This window comes from Stenella coeruleoalba (assembly GCF_951394435.1).
Source record: "Stenella coeruleoalba genome assembly, chromosome: X".
In the NCBI taxonomy this organism is placed as follows: Eukaryota; Metazoa; Chordata; class Mammalia; order Artiodactyla; family Delphinidae; genus Stenella; species Stenella coeruleoalba.
In genome coordinates this window covers 36,801,117-36,819,369 of record NC_137152.1, presented here as the reverse complement: position 1 = coordinate 36,819,369, position 18,253 = coordinate 36,801,117, and the positions used below count along the sequence as shown (strand labels likewise).

At 39.4% G+C, this 18,253-nt stretch overlaps 1 protein-coding gene across 5 annotated transcripts in view; it reads right to left on the bottom strand.

Moving 5' to 3' along the window:
• Positions 1-4,771: 4,771 nt before the first annotated feature.
• JADE3 (jade family PHD finger 3) overlaps positions 4,772-18,253 on the bottom strand; it is a 151,722-nt gene continuing 138,240 nt past the window's right edge. For all 5 annotated transcript variants that reach the window (XM_079910191.1, XM_079910188.1, XM_079910190.1 and 2 more), the window contains 3 exons: positions 12,590-13,060; positions 10,933-11,050; positions 4,772-7,806 (listed from right to left, as the gene is read on the bottom strand). In XM_079910191.1, the coding sequence (XP_079766317.1) occupies positions 6,896-7,806; positions 10,933-11,050; positions 12,590-13,060 (1,500 nt within the window). In that variant the 3' untranslated portion in view covers positions 4,772-6,895. The remainder of the gene's footprint in view (positions 7,807-10,932; positions 11,051-12,589; positions 13,061-18,253) is intronic.

Sequence of the window (18,253 nt, the reverse complement as noted above, 5' to 3'; positions counted from 1 at the left end):
CCGCGGCATGTGGGATCTTCCCTGACCAGGGCACGAACCCGTGTACCCTGCATCGGCAGGTGGACTCTCAACCACTGCGCCACCAGGGAAGCCTCTTAAGAACTTTTTTGCATTTACTTTATTTATTTTTATAAATTTATTTATTTTTGGCTGCGTTGGGTCTTCGTTGCTGTGTGTGGGCTTTCTCTAGTTGCGGCGAGCAGGAGCTACTCTTTGTTGTGGTGCACGGTCTTCTCATTGTGGTGGCTTCTCTTGTTGCGGAGCATGGGCTCTAGGTGCAGGGGCTTCAGTAGTTGTGGCTCGCAGGCTCTAGAGTGCAGGCTCAGTAGTTGTGGCGCACGGGCTTAGTTGCTCCGCGGCCTGTGGGATCTTCCAGGACCAGGGCTTGAACCCGTGTCTCCTACATTGGCAGGCGGATTATTAACCACTGTGCCACCAGGGAAGCCTGCATTTGCTTTAAATAAAGGATACTGACCTGTATTTTTTTGGGGGGGGGGTGCCGTGCTGCCAACACTGCTTGTGGGATCTTAGATCCCTGACCAGGGATTGAACCCGGGGCCACGGCAGTGAGAGTGCCGAGTCCTAACTACTGGACCACCAGGGAACTCCCGATCTGTAGTTTTCTTATGTCTGTGTCTGGTTTTTATATTAGGTTAATGCTGGCCTCATAGAATGAGTTGAGAACTATTCTCTCCCGTTCAATTTTTTGGGAAGAGTTGCGTAGGATTGATATTATTTGCTCCTTAAATGTTTGTTAGAATTTACCAGCAAGATCCTTTGGGCCTGGAGTTTTCCTCATAAGAAAGTTTTTAACTGCAAATTCAATTTACTTAATAATAAAGGGCTTTTCAGGTTATCTTTTTATTTTTGAATGTGCTTTAGTAGTTTGTGTCTTTGAGGGAATGTATCCATTTTGTCTTTGTTGTTGAGTTTACTGGCATAAGGTTGTTCACAATATTCCTTTATTAGTCTTTTAATATCTGTAGAATCTGTAGCAACGTCATTTCTCTCATTTCTAATGTTGATAATTTGCCTTTTTTTTTTCCTGATCAGTTTCACTAGAGGTTTATCACTTCTCAAAGATCCAGCTCTTGGTTTCAATGATTTTCTCTACTGATTTTCCTTCCTAGTTCACTGACTTCAGCTCTGATCTTTATTATTTCCTTTCTTCTACTTTGGATTTCATTTCCTTTTCTTTTTAGAATTTCTTAAGGTGGAAGGTGAGGCCACCGATTTGAGACCCTTCTTTTCTAATATAAGCATTTGGTGCTATAGAATTTCCCCAAGGCACTGCTTTAGCACCATCCCACAAATTGTATTTTTTCTTTTTCATTCAGTTCAAAATACTTTCTATTTCCTTTTTCAGTTCTTCTTGGACTCATGTGTTATTTAGAGGTGTGTTTAGTTTCCAGTAATCACATTTTCCAGAGATGTTTCTGTTATTGATTTCTAATTTTATTCCATTGTGGTCAGGGAATGTTCTTTGTTTTTGAATCCTTTTAAATTTATTGACTTGTTTAATGGCCCAGAATATGGTCTAACTTGGTTAATGTTCCATTTGCATTTGAAAAAGATGTATATTTTGCTGCTGTGGGGTGGAGTGGTAAATGTCAATTAAATCTAGGTGGTTGATAGTTTTGTTCAAATCTTCTATATCCCGATTTTCTATGTACTTGTGCTACTAATTAGACATAAACTGTAATTGCAGGTTTGTCTGTTTCTCCTTGAAGTTCTACTAGTTTTTCCTTAGTGTATTTTGAAGTTATGTTATTAGGTGCATAAACATTTAGGGTTTTTATGTCCTCTTGATGAATTTGCCGTCATGTGATACTAATATAGCCACTCCAGCTTTCTTTTGGTTAGTGTGAACACGGTATCTTTTTCCATCCTCTTACTTTTAACTTATTTGTGTCTTTATACTTAAAAGTGTGTTTCTTATAGGCAGCATAGAGTTGCATTCTTTAATCCCCAAGCTCTGTTCAGGTCCCTGGGATCTTCAAGAACTCTCTAACTCTCCAAGCTACCCATTTCCTTGTAGGAGGCTCTGATAATTAGAGCATCATTCCTCATAATGAGCCCCACCTACCTTCTATCACCTCTCCCTCCACTCCCCAGAGTTACACTCAGTGAATTATTTCCACTTCCCGAGGACAGTTTTTCAGACAACAGGGACATCCAAACCTATGGCAAGTCCTTACGCAGTGCCAGATCCAGGCACACTGGATCAAGCAAGCCATGGAAGATTACCCAAGGCTACCTGAGACGTACCAAATGGCACCTTGGAAAAAGTGGGTGGGAGGGAGGAAATAGAAAACTAATTTGTATAGGGAAGGATTTTATTGACTGAAAAAAACACGTATTTTTCCATTTCCAGAAAGTGTTTCAACTAAGATAGAAAGCACAGGACCAACCTAGAGTGGTCAGCTGCAGCCCAGGTGGGCCCTTTGGGAAGGAGGAATGTGCCCCTGAAAGGATAAGGAACACTTGCTCTATACCTAGTGTATTGGCTTCCTATTTCTGCTATAACAAATTACCACAAATTTAGTGGCTTAAAACACCACAAATTTGTTCTCTTATAGTTCTGGAAGTCAGAAGTCATGGTGTAGACAGGGATGGGTTCCTTCTGGAGACTTCAGGGGAGAATTCATTTCTTTGCCTTTTTCAGTTTTTAGAGGTCACCTGCATTCCTTGGCTCACAGCCCTTCTTAGCATCACTCCAACCTATCGCTTCCACTATCACAACTCCTACTGCTACTGACGCTGATCCCCCTGCCTCCCTCTTAAAAGTACCCTTGTGATTATACTGGTTGGGCTCACCTGGATAACCAAGGATAATTTCCGTATCTCAGGTCCTTAACCTTAATCACATCTGCAAAGTCCTTTTTATCATGCAATGTAACATATTCACAGGTTCCAGGGATTAGAATGTGGACATCTTTGGGGGGCCATTATTTAGCCAACTACACTCAGTTACAGGTTAGACTAGCTATGGAGAAGGCAAGTTCACCAGGTCCTAGCTCCATCGCGAGGCCTGTCCAGTCTAGATTTATGTGAATTATCTTGCTCTTTGGATGTGAGCTTCTAAACTGTTTGCCTTTGTGTCAGATGACTAGTCCAATCTTCTGTTCAGGATGGCAAGAATGGAGCAGTACAGAACTCATGAGTAAACCCCCTTTCAGGTTGTTTTCTTCAGGGAGAAGCTGAGCAGAAACTTGCTGTAGTAAGTACAGCTTAATCAGCCCAATTCCATCTTTCTAGTTTGTTTATAACCTGACAATCGGTAAAAATAAAGGAAACTAAGAAGGTGGGGTGGGAGGAGTAGTCAGGGGAAGAGAAATTAATGCTTGGGGTATCCAGGCTGTGAGGTTGGAACGCTCACACCCAAACCCACTTTAACAAGATGAGAAATGATGGATGCTCTGAGAGTTTGTCAAGATGATTAATATATTTAGGGAGCATCAGGTCAAAGAACTCATCAGTGACCGGATAGGGCAGGAAGCACCAATCTGGGGTGTGACCACCCCCATCATCTCAGCTCATTTCAAAGACAACTATCCTCATGGTTTCAGGTCATGCAATCTGTTCCAATCCATGAAGTAAAATTAACTGAATTCACAGAAGCCTCCTTCAACAATGATGAACTGAGTATTACAGAGTTCCATATGTGTAGGAGAGACAGCCTCAGGGTAGGCCTTTATTAACTTAAAGTTATTTTTAAAAATCAATATGTAATTGCTGCTTTCCATAAAACTTGAAAATAGGTGAATTAAGGTTGTGAAAATCTAATAAACATGTGTTATAAATAAAATACATTTTTTGAAAATATCCCATGAAGGTTATTCAGTGGTGAATAAGGTTTTAATCCTATCATGTATTTTTCCTCCATTCTTAAGGGTCAGCAAGCATGCTGAGGATTGTAAAGTCCTGGAGGGAAAAAGTCCTGGGACTGTGCATCCTCTAGTTTACTCTATGAATTTAAAAGTTTCTTCAACATGAAAACAAAGGTTCACCTCTTATTAGAGATACAGACATTAGAATACACCCAAAGCTTTTGTTGGCTATAACAGAGTGGTATTTGTAGTTTTAGTACTCCAACATTTTACCTAGAAATTTACTGAATCAAAACAGTTATCTATGAAGAAGAGAGAGGAGGTGGTGGTGGAGGGAGAATGCAGGGGAAGAAGGGGAGAAGGAGGAAGAGAAGATGGGGGAGAGAAACAACCTTATCTTTTAACTATCTTCACTAATGATTTACCCAATGACCTTCAGCAAATTTCTCAAACATAATGAAAATGTTTATAAATGCCTTCAAAAATGCCTCCATGACACTACATAACCCCTATAATCTTAATATTCTCACGTGACTCCAAACTAGAATGAATATTGTAAAGAATGTACATTTAAGTGAGGCCTGATCTAAGCCTTCTGAACTTTGTGACTTTAGACAGCCTCCATTCCCCTAGTGATTTATGTTGATCCTAAGGTTCCGTCTTATCGGCCTGATGAAATCATGATTTGCAGGTAGAGTCCAATTTCCGAGTTCTCTTTGTTTCCTGGTATTGACATGAATCACGAATTTGTGCTTCTAAACATTCAATTCCTCCTTCCTTTCCCCTTACCATCTGTTGTGCTTAATGAATAAGATTTTTTTTAAATATAGAAGAAACATATGTAAGCTTTTCTAAAACCCATATGCCAAAATAAAAAATTACCACACCAACAGTAGTTAACAGTTTTCATAATTTAATGAAAAAGTATCAGTAAAAAGGTGACATTTGAAAAAAGACCGAGTTTATCTTTGAAAACTGGACTATATAAGACAAAACGAAAAAAAATTTAACAAAGAAGATTAAGAGGTAATACTTCAAACAACAGCAAAATGTAGCAAATACATTTGGGGGCAATTGAAATGTACACAACTGAAGGCTCCTTCATTTACCTAGGAAAATCCTGTAAAAATATTACAACTATATTTCCCTGACTGAAATTATTTTAGTCAATACTCTCCCAATGGCATTACATATGGAATTTGGCTGAAGCACTTTTTCAATGTTTGCTTTTCTTCCTCACTCAGAATTGAAAGGCATGAAAGGATATAGGCTACTGCACTGGCCTCTAACAGGAGTTTATAACATAGCTCCACTACAATTTTATTACCATGAAGGTATCAAATTAATATCGAACCCAGGAGAATGCAAAGAAAAAGCACAGAAACCTAGTGCATAAATAGGAGAACTACTGTTCCTCATTTGGATAATCCATAGCTTTTTCCATTCAAACAAAGCATAGGACACCTATTACACATGCTATGGCATGTTCACAAATGTACACAGGCACAAAAGAAACATTTTGAAGGTGTAGCCAAAGGAGAGGCAAAATACAGAAGTTTTCAGAAAAGGAGGAAGAAATAAAAGCAAAGGAACTCATTAACAAAGCTACAGGCTACAGGAACAAAAGCGGGGGAGAGGAAAACTGCTGAGCTTCCCATATTGACGGAGAGAAGAGGGGCCCCTGCCTTTACTGCAGCTGGGCTGTTTCACCAGGAAGCAACTTAAAATATCTAAAATGGCCTCTTTTGTCTGAAAAGTCTCACTACATGTTCCCAAACTAGAAGAAAGAGAATATTAATTTAAGGCTAAGAAGAAAAGAGAGCAGAGAATTATAGTTGGCTTCACACTTTAAAAACTGTAACATTTTCCTCTTCTTTAAACACGAAGCAGGTATGTTTTATCTCCCACTAATGTAATTATCCTCTTCCTCCCAGAAATTAATAAAGGCTGATAGTTTGGGAACAGAGTATGAGTAACTTCTGAAAAACAGCTCCAGCCCTTTTGTTTGGGAAATTGCCTTGGATTCAAAGTTGGTACAAAGCTAAATTATATCCATGTGTTAAACACATGCTTTCAAATTCTGTTTGACAATAAAAATCTGTTTCAAAATTAAAGCAGGTAAGAATACTTAACCTCTCTGCATTTTACTATATCTTAATTATACCTCAATAAAAATTTTATAAACATTAAAGCAGGTATACAAAAACTGTCAGCCAAACTTATTTAAGTCAAACTTATTTGAAAACAATAACACAAAAACCCTGACCTGATACAAACCCTCCAGAAATGTTCTCACGTTGGGAAAGGCTCTGGGATCCTTCACAAATGCCTAAACTGAGAGGATCAGAGCATTTTCCTTGGAAGTAGTACTTTTGTAAACACTATCCACAAGTTAGCCTTTTACGCTTGTTAGCTGGGTGAAATAGTTACAAGTGCGTCCCCAACAAGCAAGTCTAGGAACAGGCACTGGACACTTATAAGCATTAGGTGTATTGACTTGGTAAGTTAAGATACTGTGAAAGGAACTCAACCTTGTTCAGAGCAAAGGAAGAGAGTAGTGAGTTTGACAGTATCTGAGATATTGGTCCCTGGTCTCTCCCTAAAGAGGGTTTCCAGGTACCAGTGGAAACTTCTTACAGACAGGAGCTCTGGAAGTCACATGCTGTAGCTTCAAAAGATAAGTAGTTTTAGTGTCTGATAATCATGATCTCCTGCAAATCAAGGACAATGCAAGGACTCTTAATACATATGTGTTAATATAATTGGAAAGCTGCCCCAAAGTATTTACTGAGCAAATACTCTGGTCCCAGCTGTTCTCACTAGCCTCTGGCAAAAAAACAAAACAAAACAAACCCCTAAACTTTTGGACAATATGTAATTTCTATGATGTGCTCGTGAAAATTGGACTTGAAACTGGTTCAAAAACTGCAAGCCAATTTACTGTGGAAAAATTTTATCCTTTTCACTACAATTCCTCCTAACATATACTAGAATCCTTTTGGTGTATGGGTTTTCCCCAATATATGAGGCAAAGGCAAAGATGGAGTTTTTCGTGGAATTTCTAATCACCTATGCATTGAACTGTGGGAAAGGGGATATGTCTTGCTTTTACCATGGCAATCCCGTCTGGAGTCATGGGGAGGATTTTCCCTGTCTGAGCTATCTCTCTTTACCCTAACTTTCTCTTTATTCCCATCACTTTCTGCTTCTGAATCACTCAGCTCCAAATCTGGGCAATACCCGTCATTTTCCTGATATGGAGCTCTCCCTGCAGACCGCCTGACAAACTGCCTGCCCCAGAGCTGCTCCTTGGGGTTAGTATTCTTGGTTGGCTTCACATAGCACGGGAGGTCCTCTGTGGTCCTCACCCACCTGTTGGTGGCCTCCTTAAAGGACCTGCTGAAGTGTTCCATGGTAGATTTTCTAAAGCTGCCCTGACTGCCCAAGTGGGAGCTGAGCATGGGCTCCTGGTCACAGAACATCTCACTTGAGCTGTCTTTTTGGGTGGCATCCCCAGACCAGCTGCCCTCCAGGCCATTGGATTTGGCAAACTTGGAGTTAGGCTGACTTTTCCCATTCCCAATGGAAGACTGTCCATGCAGGGCAGCCTGAAGGACCAGAGGCTTTCCCAGAGACTGCCCATGATAGAACTCTGGAGATGGAGTTATCCAAGCAGGACTGGGATCCTTTGCTTCACTCCTAGCATGGCTGAGACTGGCCGGCAAACAGTTATTCTTGCTCTCTAGTGGATACCTTGGGTATGACTTCATTCTCATTTCTAGTGATTCCTGAGCCACCTGCATGCTCCTCATATTGCAAACAGGGGAGCTGCCGTCAGGAGAGAGAGGTCCATGATCAGGCTCTGTGGAGCTGTTTCTGCAGTCTTCTGGGGCTGATTTGGGCATTTTTAACTTTAAGGTAATTCTTGGTGGTGGGTAAAACAATGAATTTTCTAGTGCATTTGTCAAAGGAAGTCCTAAGATGAAAAAGAAAGATTCATTTTAAATGACAGAGTACATTTTCATGCAAATGGACATAACAAGAAAGTGGGGGCAGCAATACTCCTAATCAGACAAAGCATACTTTAAAACAAAGGCTATAACAAAGACAAAGAAGGGTGTTATATAATGATAAAGGGAGCAATACAAGAGGAGGGTATTACATTCATTAACACATATGTACCCAATACAGGAGCAACTAACTATATAAAGCAAATACTAAAAGATATAAAGAGACAAATTGACAATAATACAATAATAGTAGGAGACTTTAACCCTACTTACATTAATGGACAGATCACCCAGGTAGAAAGTCAATAGGCAACAGTGGTCTTAAATGACACAATAGACCAGTTGGACTTAATAGATATCTATAGGGTATTACATCCAAAACCAGCAGAATACACATTCTTTTCAAGTGCACATGGGATGTTCTCCAGGATAGATCACATGCTAAGCCACAAAACAAGTCTTAACAAATTTAAGAGGAGAGAAATTATATCAAACATTTTTTCCAACCACAATGGTATGAAATGAGAAATCAATTATAGAAAGAAAAAAGTGAAAATAAACATGTAGAGACTAAACAACATGCTACTAAAAAAACCAATGGGTCAATGATGAAATCAAAGAGATCAGAAAATACCTTGAGACAAATGAAAATGCAAACACAACTTTCCAAAATCCATGGGATGCAACAAAAGCAGCTCTAAGAGGGAAGTTTAGAGTGATACAGGCCTTCCTCAAGAAACAAGAAAAAAATCTCAAGTAAACATCCTAACCTACCACATGAAGGTATTAGAAAAAGAACAAACAAAGCCCAAAGTCAGCAGAAGGAAGGGAATAAAGATCAGAGAAGAAATAAATAAAATAGAGATTTAAAAAACCCAATAGAAAAGATCAATGAAACCAAGAGATGTTTTTTTGAAAAGATAAAATTAATAAACCTTTAGCCAGGCTCACCAAGAAGAAAAGAGAAAGGACCCAAATAAACAAAATAGGAAAGGAAAGAGAAGAAATAACAACAGATACTACAGAGATACAAAAAAATCATAAGAGAATACTATGAATGGTTACATGCCAACAAATTGGACAACCTAGAAGAAATGGACAAATTTCAAGAAACACACAACCTGCCAAGATTGAATTGAGAAGAAACAGACAATTTGAACAGACTGATCACTAGTAGTGAAATTGAATTTATAATTTAAACAAACTCCCAGCAAACAAAAGTCTTGGACCAGACGGCTTCACAGGGGAATTCTACCAAACATATAAAGAAGAACTGAGACCTATCTTTCTCAAACTAGTCCAAATAATCGAAGAGGATGGAACATTCCCAAATTCATTCTGCGAGGCCACCACTACCCTGATACCAAAACCAAAGACACTACCGAAAAAGAAAATTACATGCCAATACCTTTGATGAATACAGATGCAAAAATCCTCAACAAAATATTAGCAAACTGAATCCAACCACATATAAAAAGGATCATACACCATGATAAAGTTGGATTTATTCCAGGGACATAAGGATGGCTCAACATTTGCAAATCAATCAATGTGATACATCATATTAACAAAAGGAAGGATAGAAAGCACATGATCATCTCAATAGATGCAGAAAAAGCATTTGACAAAATTCAACATCCATTCATGATAAAAACTCTCATCAAAGTTGGTACAGAGGGAACATAGCTCAACATAATGAAGACCATTTATGCTAAACCCACAGCCAACATCATACTCAATGGTGAAAAGCTGAAAGCCTTTCCTCTAATTTCAGGAACAAGACAAGGATGCCCAATCTCACCACTTCTATTTATCATAGTACTGGAAGTCCTAGCCACAGCAATCAGACAAGAAAAAGAAATAAAAAGCATCCAAATTAGAATGGAAGAGAAAACTGTCACTATTTGCAGATGACATCTAATTCTTTATATAGAAAACCCTAAAGTCTTCACCCAAAAACTATTAGAATTAAAAAATCCAGCAAAGCTGCAGGATACAAGATTAATATACACAAATCTCTTGCATTTCTATACACTAATAATGAACTATTATTTCTCAGAAAGTAAAAAAAAATCCCAACGGGCAGCATTTGTTCCCTAAGGGTCCATACTGAACACTCATAGCTCCCATCTCTATCAGGGCCTGCCACCTGTTGCTGCCACAAGCAGTTATGGGGCTGGGTCCCACTAATCAGAAGCCACATGGTCTAGGGGCCAATTTCCTTGGCACCATGGAGGCTCTTCCTGCTGTCCTTTGGTTCTTCTTGTCTTGTCCATCATGGTGCTCTTGTGGCTGAGCAGCCCTGCTGTCTCCTGCTACACCATTTTGCTGTGACCTGTGATACTCACAACTGACCACGAGCCTTTGATACCTACCTGACACCTTATTTCTGGGTGCCTCTCTTGCTCTATAGCTGGCCCTTGGCAGAAGCTGGCTTCTGCACACCCTGCCCAGTGACCCCTGGTTGCCCAGGCTCTGCCACTGACCTCTGTGTTAAATGAGGCACAGGGAGGTTACAAATGTCTCTGAATACGACTGCCATTATTCCAGCCAAGCTCCCATGCTTAGAGCACTGTAATTATGCTCACTTGTTTCTCTTACCAAGTAGGCAGAATTCTCTGAAGGAATTCTGTCTTGCTGACTGCTCTGTCTTATAGCTCAGCTCTTAGTCCATAGGAGGTGCTCAAAAAATATCAGTGAATAAATGAAGAGACAAGAGCCCAGATCTCCTAACTTCTGGCTAAGGATCTGTTATAACAGACAGATTAAGTTAAGTAACCCTGGAATTAAATGTTTTCTGGAAACTAGGATTAGATCCTATCCTACTGACTTCTTTTTTTTTTTATCCTACTGACTTCTAAATGAATTCAATGAGTTTAGAATAATTTCACAGCTCCAACTAATAGCCTCAAATATCTGTCTGGGACCTAGGTTATCTGTCCTAGGCCTGCCACTCCATCAACCCCACCCCGGGATTTCTTGCCTCATGAGTCAACAGTGAAATGGGCCATGTTATATCAGGGCTGGACTAGAAGAAATGAATTTAAAAGATTTTTAAGTTAAACAATTGATATAAAATTTATACAGGTTACCTGCAGCAATTTCCTGGTTAGCAAGCTGGACTTGCAAACTGAAGATCTGTTCCTGTATTTTGGTTTGTGACAATTTCAGCTTCTCTCGCCTGGTTATCATGTAGCACAGGTTTCGGACCTGAAAGCCCAACCCCCAGCAAATAAGAGATTTTTGTCATGTTACACAAACCTGACATTTGAAATTGTTTAGCTAAAATTAAGACAACTGAAGTCAGGTGGGGTTGGGGGGTGGTGGGCAGGTGAGGAGAGAAGACAGACCCTAAAAGCTGTATAACGAGAGCCACTCCACAGGAAGTCACATAGCATGGTCAGTCATGGGATCATGGTTCCTGTATCAATCAGTAGCACAAGCAAAATGCTCCAAAGCCACCTTCTGAAGTCTACTCTCCCTGTGGTATCATGGGGTTGATATTTATCTGCATAGCCAGGCTGGGAAAACTGAATGATGACTTAACATTTTAGCTTTCCCTTTAGATCCCTGAGTAAATGGTGGCAATGCTGGATCCAGTAAAGTTTTCTAATGAGTGCTGGATCAGCAGGATAAAGGTCTTATGGGAAGACTGGAAGTGGCGTTTTTGCTCACACTTTCAGCTCAGCCAAGTCTCCACAGCCACAAGGGTGAAATCCTCACCCTCTCATGCTCCTTCATCTGGACAAATTACTCAACCTTTCTGTTGCCCCAGTTTATTCATCTGTAAATAGGGATAATAATTGTACCTTCTTCATAGGCATGTTAGGATTATATGAGTTAATATTTATAAAATGCTTAGAACAGTGGTGCCACATAGTAAGTGCTATATATGTGTGAGTTAAATTTTAAAAAGTGAACCAAATCTATTAGTTCCCCTCCAAATTCTGGTAGCAGAGAAAAAAACAAGCCACCTCTATAATTATACTTGATTATAAGATTCTCTAGGGTAAACACAGGGCCTAACTTATCTTTGAACCCCTACAGTACCTAATTTAGTAGATACCTGATTATATATATATATATATATATATATATATATATATATATATATATATATATATATGTATATATATAGCTAAATTGAATTATCTGGCACAGAGGCTCTCAACCAGGGGCAATTTTGACCCCCAGAGGGCATTTGGTAATTTGGGAACATTTTTGGTTCTCACAACTGGGCATGTGGCGGTTTGCTACTAGCATCCAGTGAGTAGAGCCAGGGATGCTGCTAAACATCTTACAGTGTTCCCCACAACAAAGGACAGTCCCCTACAACAAAGAACTATCCAGCCCCAAATGTCAATAGTGCCGAGTTTAAGAAACTCTGATCTGGTGCTTTCCTAAATAAAATTCATTCTTTCTTCAGCCTGTAGTCTCATAAGTGTGTCAGTAAAATATAGCTGAGCCAATTTAGGTTCCACAGTGAATAAAAAGTAAACCAAATGAAAATTTATTTCAAATTTAAGGTTCATAGAGCATCTAAGTGAGGAAGCTTCCATTCTCTGATGTGTCTACCAGAATTTTAACTAAGCCCAATGTTTGGGGCCACGATGAAATCAGAAGATAAGCAAGGACACAGAAGCTTACACTATAAATGTAAATGAGCTGTGTTCTTTTAAAAACTGGAAGTGGGGCCTCCATTTCTATGCAGACCAAGATCTACACACTAGTCACAGTTGGTCACCTTACCCTCTCTAGGTCTTGCCGTAGGTGCATAAACATTCTCATGCGAGTGTGAATACTCTCCTCTTTTGGCTGCACCAGACCATTTTCTTCATCCTCTTTGGGAGGAAATAATGGCTTATTGAAGTTACTTTTCCGCTTTAGTTTCCAGTAGTTATAGATAAAGTCCACAGCTAGCGTGGGCAGCCCCAGCTCTGCGGCCACATCTTCCACACGGACCAGGGAATAGAACTCCTCCTCCAGCTCCCGGAGCTTCTGTGCCCGCACGCTGGTCTTCTCGCTTTTGGTCTGGCCCTGCTCTGAAGCCCTGTGTAGAGGGTACTCGGCCTCCCCGAGCTTCTGCCTGTTTTGGCTGTGCTTGAGGCAGTATGACTTGAACTTTACTTCATCCCCGTCATCTAGGATGGTCTTCATTTCTAGGCTGTGCTCGAAGGCACAGGTGACGTGGAAGGCAGTGATGCAGCTTTTCACTGAGCACTGTGGGAAGAAAAGATGTGTTAAGGCAGCAGGGCTGTGGGGGGAAAGGGGAAGCCCTATACGCCTGGGCCTAAACTGAGAGCTCATAGGAAGCAAAGAAAAGACAGGGAGAAAGTTGGTCTTAAACTGACCATGATGGACACTTTACAAGTAACCCAGGAAATCTGCTCTTATAGAAAACAGTAAAAACAGAGGCAAAAAAATGTTTTTTTCAAACTCTCCTTTAAATTTTAGCTCAAGCATTAAGTTTTTCCAAGAATTCTTCTTTGGCCCCTGTAAAGTCATGCTGTACTTTTTCTGTGACCCCAATATCACTTTATTATATGCTTCTACAATGGTCCTTTTCACACTGTACCTATAGCATAATAAATGTAAAATCCCTGGCCATGGCTCTTAACGACAGAAGCTGTGTCATTCATCTTTGCATTACCATCAACTATTGAACAAGGAAGTACTCAAGAAATGCTTCTGAACAATCGAAAGAAAAACAAAATCAATATTATTGCCAGAGCAGCTATTGGTTCTAAAAAAGGCCACAGGAACTCCAATATCTAAGTAACCTAACTTCTTGAAATTGGTCTTATAGAGATGTGCTGTCCAACATGGTAGCCAGAGTAGCCAACTGACCACAAGCAGCTATTAAAATTAAAATTACATACAATTAAAAATTCAATTCCTCAGTCACACTAGCCACATTTCAACCATACTGGACAGCACAGATTTCCATCACATCATAGAAAGCTCTGTTGGACAGTATGGTTACAGACAATCTGGAATTAAGTTTATAATATTCTGCCATTCATAGATGCAACACATTTGTTAAGTATCACTATGTGGCATGCACTGAGGACTCACAGGGAGGCAGAGAGAACCTGGCCCATGATTGCTGGACTCTTGTGCTTCAGTTAGTCTCAATTACCATTTGTTATGGTTATGTTACAGTTTTCCTTCCAAAGATTTAAAATGCATGTGTGTGTTTATATTTTTATGCAAAGGAAGGAGGGAAAGCAATGGAGGATTTGTTTCAAAAGATATAGTGGGAATTCCCATGGTTAAAGCCAAGTCTCAAATCTTTTGGAAGCTTGCATCTGAAGGGCAGACTGCTCAATATGTTGGGTTTTTGATAACTAAACATAGAGGATGACCTTGTATATGAATAAAGACTAAAAAAATGCAAAACCTGATAGGTCTCTTTATAGATTGAGAAATTCAACACTTAAGAGAATGCTGGCAACCATCAAAGCTTTAATGGGGGCAGATTCCATTTAATCTAATTTCACAGGATAAAGAATTCCAGGGATGGAAAACAATTCAAAGATCATCTTATCCAACCTCACATGTATTATTGCTTGTACTTCCTGTAAAGTACCTGATATTCTACCTACACTGCTCCCTGCCCTCAACTCCTTCCACTTTTCAGTTAAGTGGTACTCTAGCCACTTACTGTATTCCTAAAACAGCCCACCCCAACTTAGAGCAACTGGAAGAGTCTGTTACATTACATCCAAGTTTGTATTCTTAAAAATTCTATGTATTTGAAAAGCCTCATGAAAATGAGGATGATGAAAGCCCCAAACTATACTTTCATCTGGGTACCTTTGGTTATCCCTTGAATAAGAAACTAGCTGGTCATTTAAAACACAAGTAGCAAAAGGCACTCTTTAGCAAAAGATTAAAAGTGTTGGGCAAAGTGCTCTTCTGCTGTCTAATAACTGACAAAAATATGGGAAGAGAAAGCAAAAGGATTGTTTTCTATTCAAGGAGATGAGTGTGTGACATAAAACTACTACTAATGGGAAGCTAAAAACAGATCACCTCTCTCAGGTCAAATTTATAGAATGTAGAGACATAAATATAAATTACTCCAAATAAAAAGACAATACACGAATAAGAATAAAATCCATCTAGTTTCAAAAAAAGGTCATTCTATGATATTTATAGCTAGAAGTCCATATACCTTGGTGGTAGAGAAATGCTAACCAAATAACTTAATTTTTTCCCCAAAAACATATATTTGGCACATTCTGTTAAACAAAATGCTTTTGTATATATCTCATTTCTACTGTAATCACTTAAGGTGATAGGGGAGGTTTTATTATGCCCATTTTAAAAGAACAGCTTTATTGAGATATAATTTACATACCACAAAACTCACCAATTTTAAGTATACATTTCAATGTTTTTAGCATATTAACAGAGTTGTGCAACCATCACTACTACATAATTCCAGTACATTTTTATCACCCCCCAAAAGAAATCTCATGCCTATTTGCCACTCCCTGTTCCCAATCCCAGCCCCAAGCAACCACTAATCCACTTTGTGTCTCTATAGAAATGCCTATTCTGGACATTTCACATAAGTGGAATCATATGTGACAGTTTATATCTGGCTTCATTCACTTAGCACGTTTTCAAGGTTCATCCATGTTGTAGCATGTATCAGAATTTCATTCTTTTTAAAATATGGCCAAATAATATTCCATTACATTGGATATACCATATTTGTTTATCCATTCTTCAGCTGATGGACATTTGGGCTATTTTTACTTTTTAGCTATTATGAAATAATGCTGCTATGAATATTTGTGTACAAGTTTTTGTGCAGACATGTTTTCATTTCTCTTTGGTAATGTGCAATAAAGGATTAACCTTGCCAAAGAAAGGCTTGGCCCTCTGCCTCTAGCTCCTAAGAGGTAACCTCTAAACGCTTGGAATGTCCTGCCTGATAAGAGTGTCTTTATTTACCTGGGGGCCTTGGGCCATGTCAGATAGTCTATGCTAACAATGTGATTTATGGTGGAAGCTCTGAGCCATGTGGTATCAGCCTGACCTCTGGAGGGACTGGAGACTAAGGCCAGCCATGCAGGTGGTCAGCCACGTCTATGTGACCAACTCCTAATAAAATCTCTACACCAAGACTTAGGTGGCTTTGCTGGTTGGCAGTACTCTGTGTATATTATCATACACCAATGCTGAAAGAAATAAGCACTGTCCACAAGATTCCACTTAGAGAGGAAACTGGAAGCTCCATGCCTGGTCTCTCCTGGACACTGCCCTATGTGCCTCTTCCCTTTGCTGATTTTAATCTGTATTCTTTCACTGTAATAAACTATGACCATGAGTATAACGGTTTTTTGAGTTCTGTGAGTCCTTCTAGTGAATTACTGAACCTGAGAGTGGTCTTGGGGACCTCTAACTTGTAGGTATATACTTAGAAGTGGAATTACTAAGACATACAGTAACTCTATGTCTAACTTTTGGAAGAATTGCCAAACTGTTTTCCACAGTGGCTGTGCATTTTACATTCCCACCAGCAATGCATAAGAGTTCTAATTTCTACACCTTCTTGCCAATAATTGTTATTGCCTGCCTTTTTAAATTATTACCACCCTAGTGGGTATGAAGTAGTATCTCACTATGGTTTATTTACTTTTAAAGGGGGAAAAAGAAATAATTTTCTACCTATTCTTCAGAAATTATAGAAGAGAAATGAGTTTTTGAAATACTTTCATTAGAGGGAAAATGCTACCCTTATATGTTCACATTTGTAAGGGGAGTTGGAGTTTCTGTGGGATGAGAACTGGATTAGATAGGATGGTTGGAATAAAAGTCTTTGAAAAAGAACACCAGAGACTGATTTAGGAATTAAATTGTTTCTTGCCTCTTTAAGGAAATATTTTGTCACCCCCCCGAAAACAAAATAGTGTGTCCTCCTCAAAAGCAGATGACACCTGCGTTGAACACCAAGGGCCTGGTGCATGTGTCCTCAGCAGTTCTTATCCTGCTGCAGGACAGTGTCCATTTGGTTGCCCTTAATCCCCAATAATCTGTGAACAGACAAATGGGTGATATCAGAGCAATTTTCTCAAAACTTGGTCACTGAAACCATGTCATAAATGATTCAAAGTCAGCCCACAAAACCTATTTAGCCATTATGTACTTAAACTCTAGCACCAACGGTGGCCACCAGCCCTTCTGATCTCTCATCCCTAAGGGTCTGCAAGGTCTGAGGGGAGATGTCACTTCAGTGTTTTTTAACTTTTCTCATGTTTATATCTGGTCTCCCTTAATAGACTATAAACACCTGAAGGCAAGGACCAGAAATATCTTAGAATAGGAACAATTTGTACTCACAAATAAAATTTGGAATATATGAGAAAAATATTAAGATGCTTTCCCTCTTAATTTTTTTTGATGCCCTTTAATCTTAACATTTAATTTCCATCTCTACTAGTACCACCTTTAATAGTTACTGAGTAGACGTACTTGCATTTCCCCACTTGGCAAAGATTTTCGTTTGTTTTAAAAAAGTTCACTTCCCTCATAGTCAAGCTCATATTAGCCTAACAGTAAACTCATGGTGGCCCACCAATTTATTCTGACTTCACTAAACATGCATGTAACTCCAGACATGACCACATTCCTCTACTGTCGAAAGGGGCACCTACTCCAGCACCAAATGTTTAATGATTCTATTCAGTTTGGCTGGATGAATGGTAGGGCTTTCCATCAACAAAGTCAGACTGACTCCAGGGAATAATATGAACAATAACAACAAGTACAAATACTAGTACCACTAATATTTACTGAGTATTTAGTATCTGTTAGGCACTGTGTTAAGCTCTTCACCACATTATTAAGTAGGTACTATTTTATCATCTCCATTTATAGATGTGGAAACTGAGGAACAGATTTGGCAGGTAACTTTCTCAAGATTACATAACAAACAAGAGATGGAACCAGGATTTGGACCCCAGGAATCTGGCTCCAAAGGCTGTATTTTTAACCACTGTTCTTCCTTTTTTCTCAGGGAAGGCCTATAACATCTGGATCTAGGTTGAATGGGGCTTGAACATAAGATATATAAGGACCCTATAGGAATTCTGGAAAGGTGGCAGAGGGACTGTGTCCAGGGTTTAAGCAAAATTCAGAGCTGTCTGGGGCATCTGTTTTGAACCCACTCTTTAGGATCTGTTCCACGATTATCAGAAACCTTCATCCTCAGGAGAAAGGTTCTAGCTCCCAGATATGGAGGCTGTAGATATTGGCTAGTCTAGACCCCAAAACCACCAGTGTTAGATTCTATCCTTGCCGAATGAATGTTCCCAAATCAAAGGAAGAGGAGAGATGTGGGTATTCCCCACTGCTGGGAGATAGGAAGAATGAACACAATTCACAGTTAAGAAAATTCCA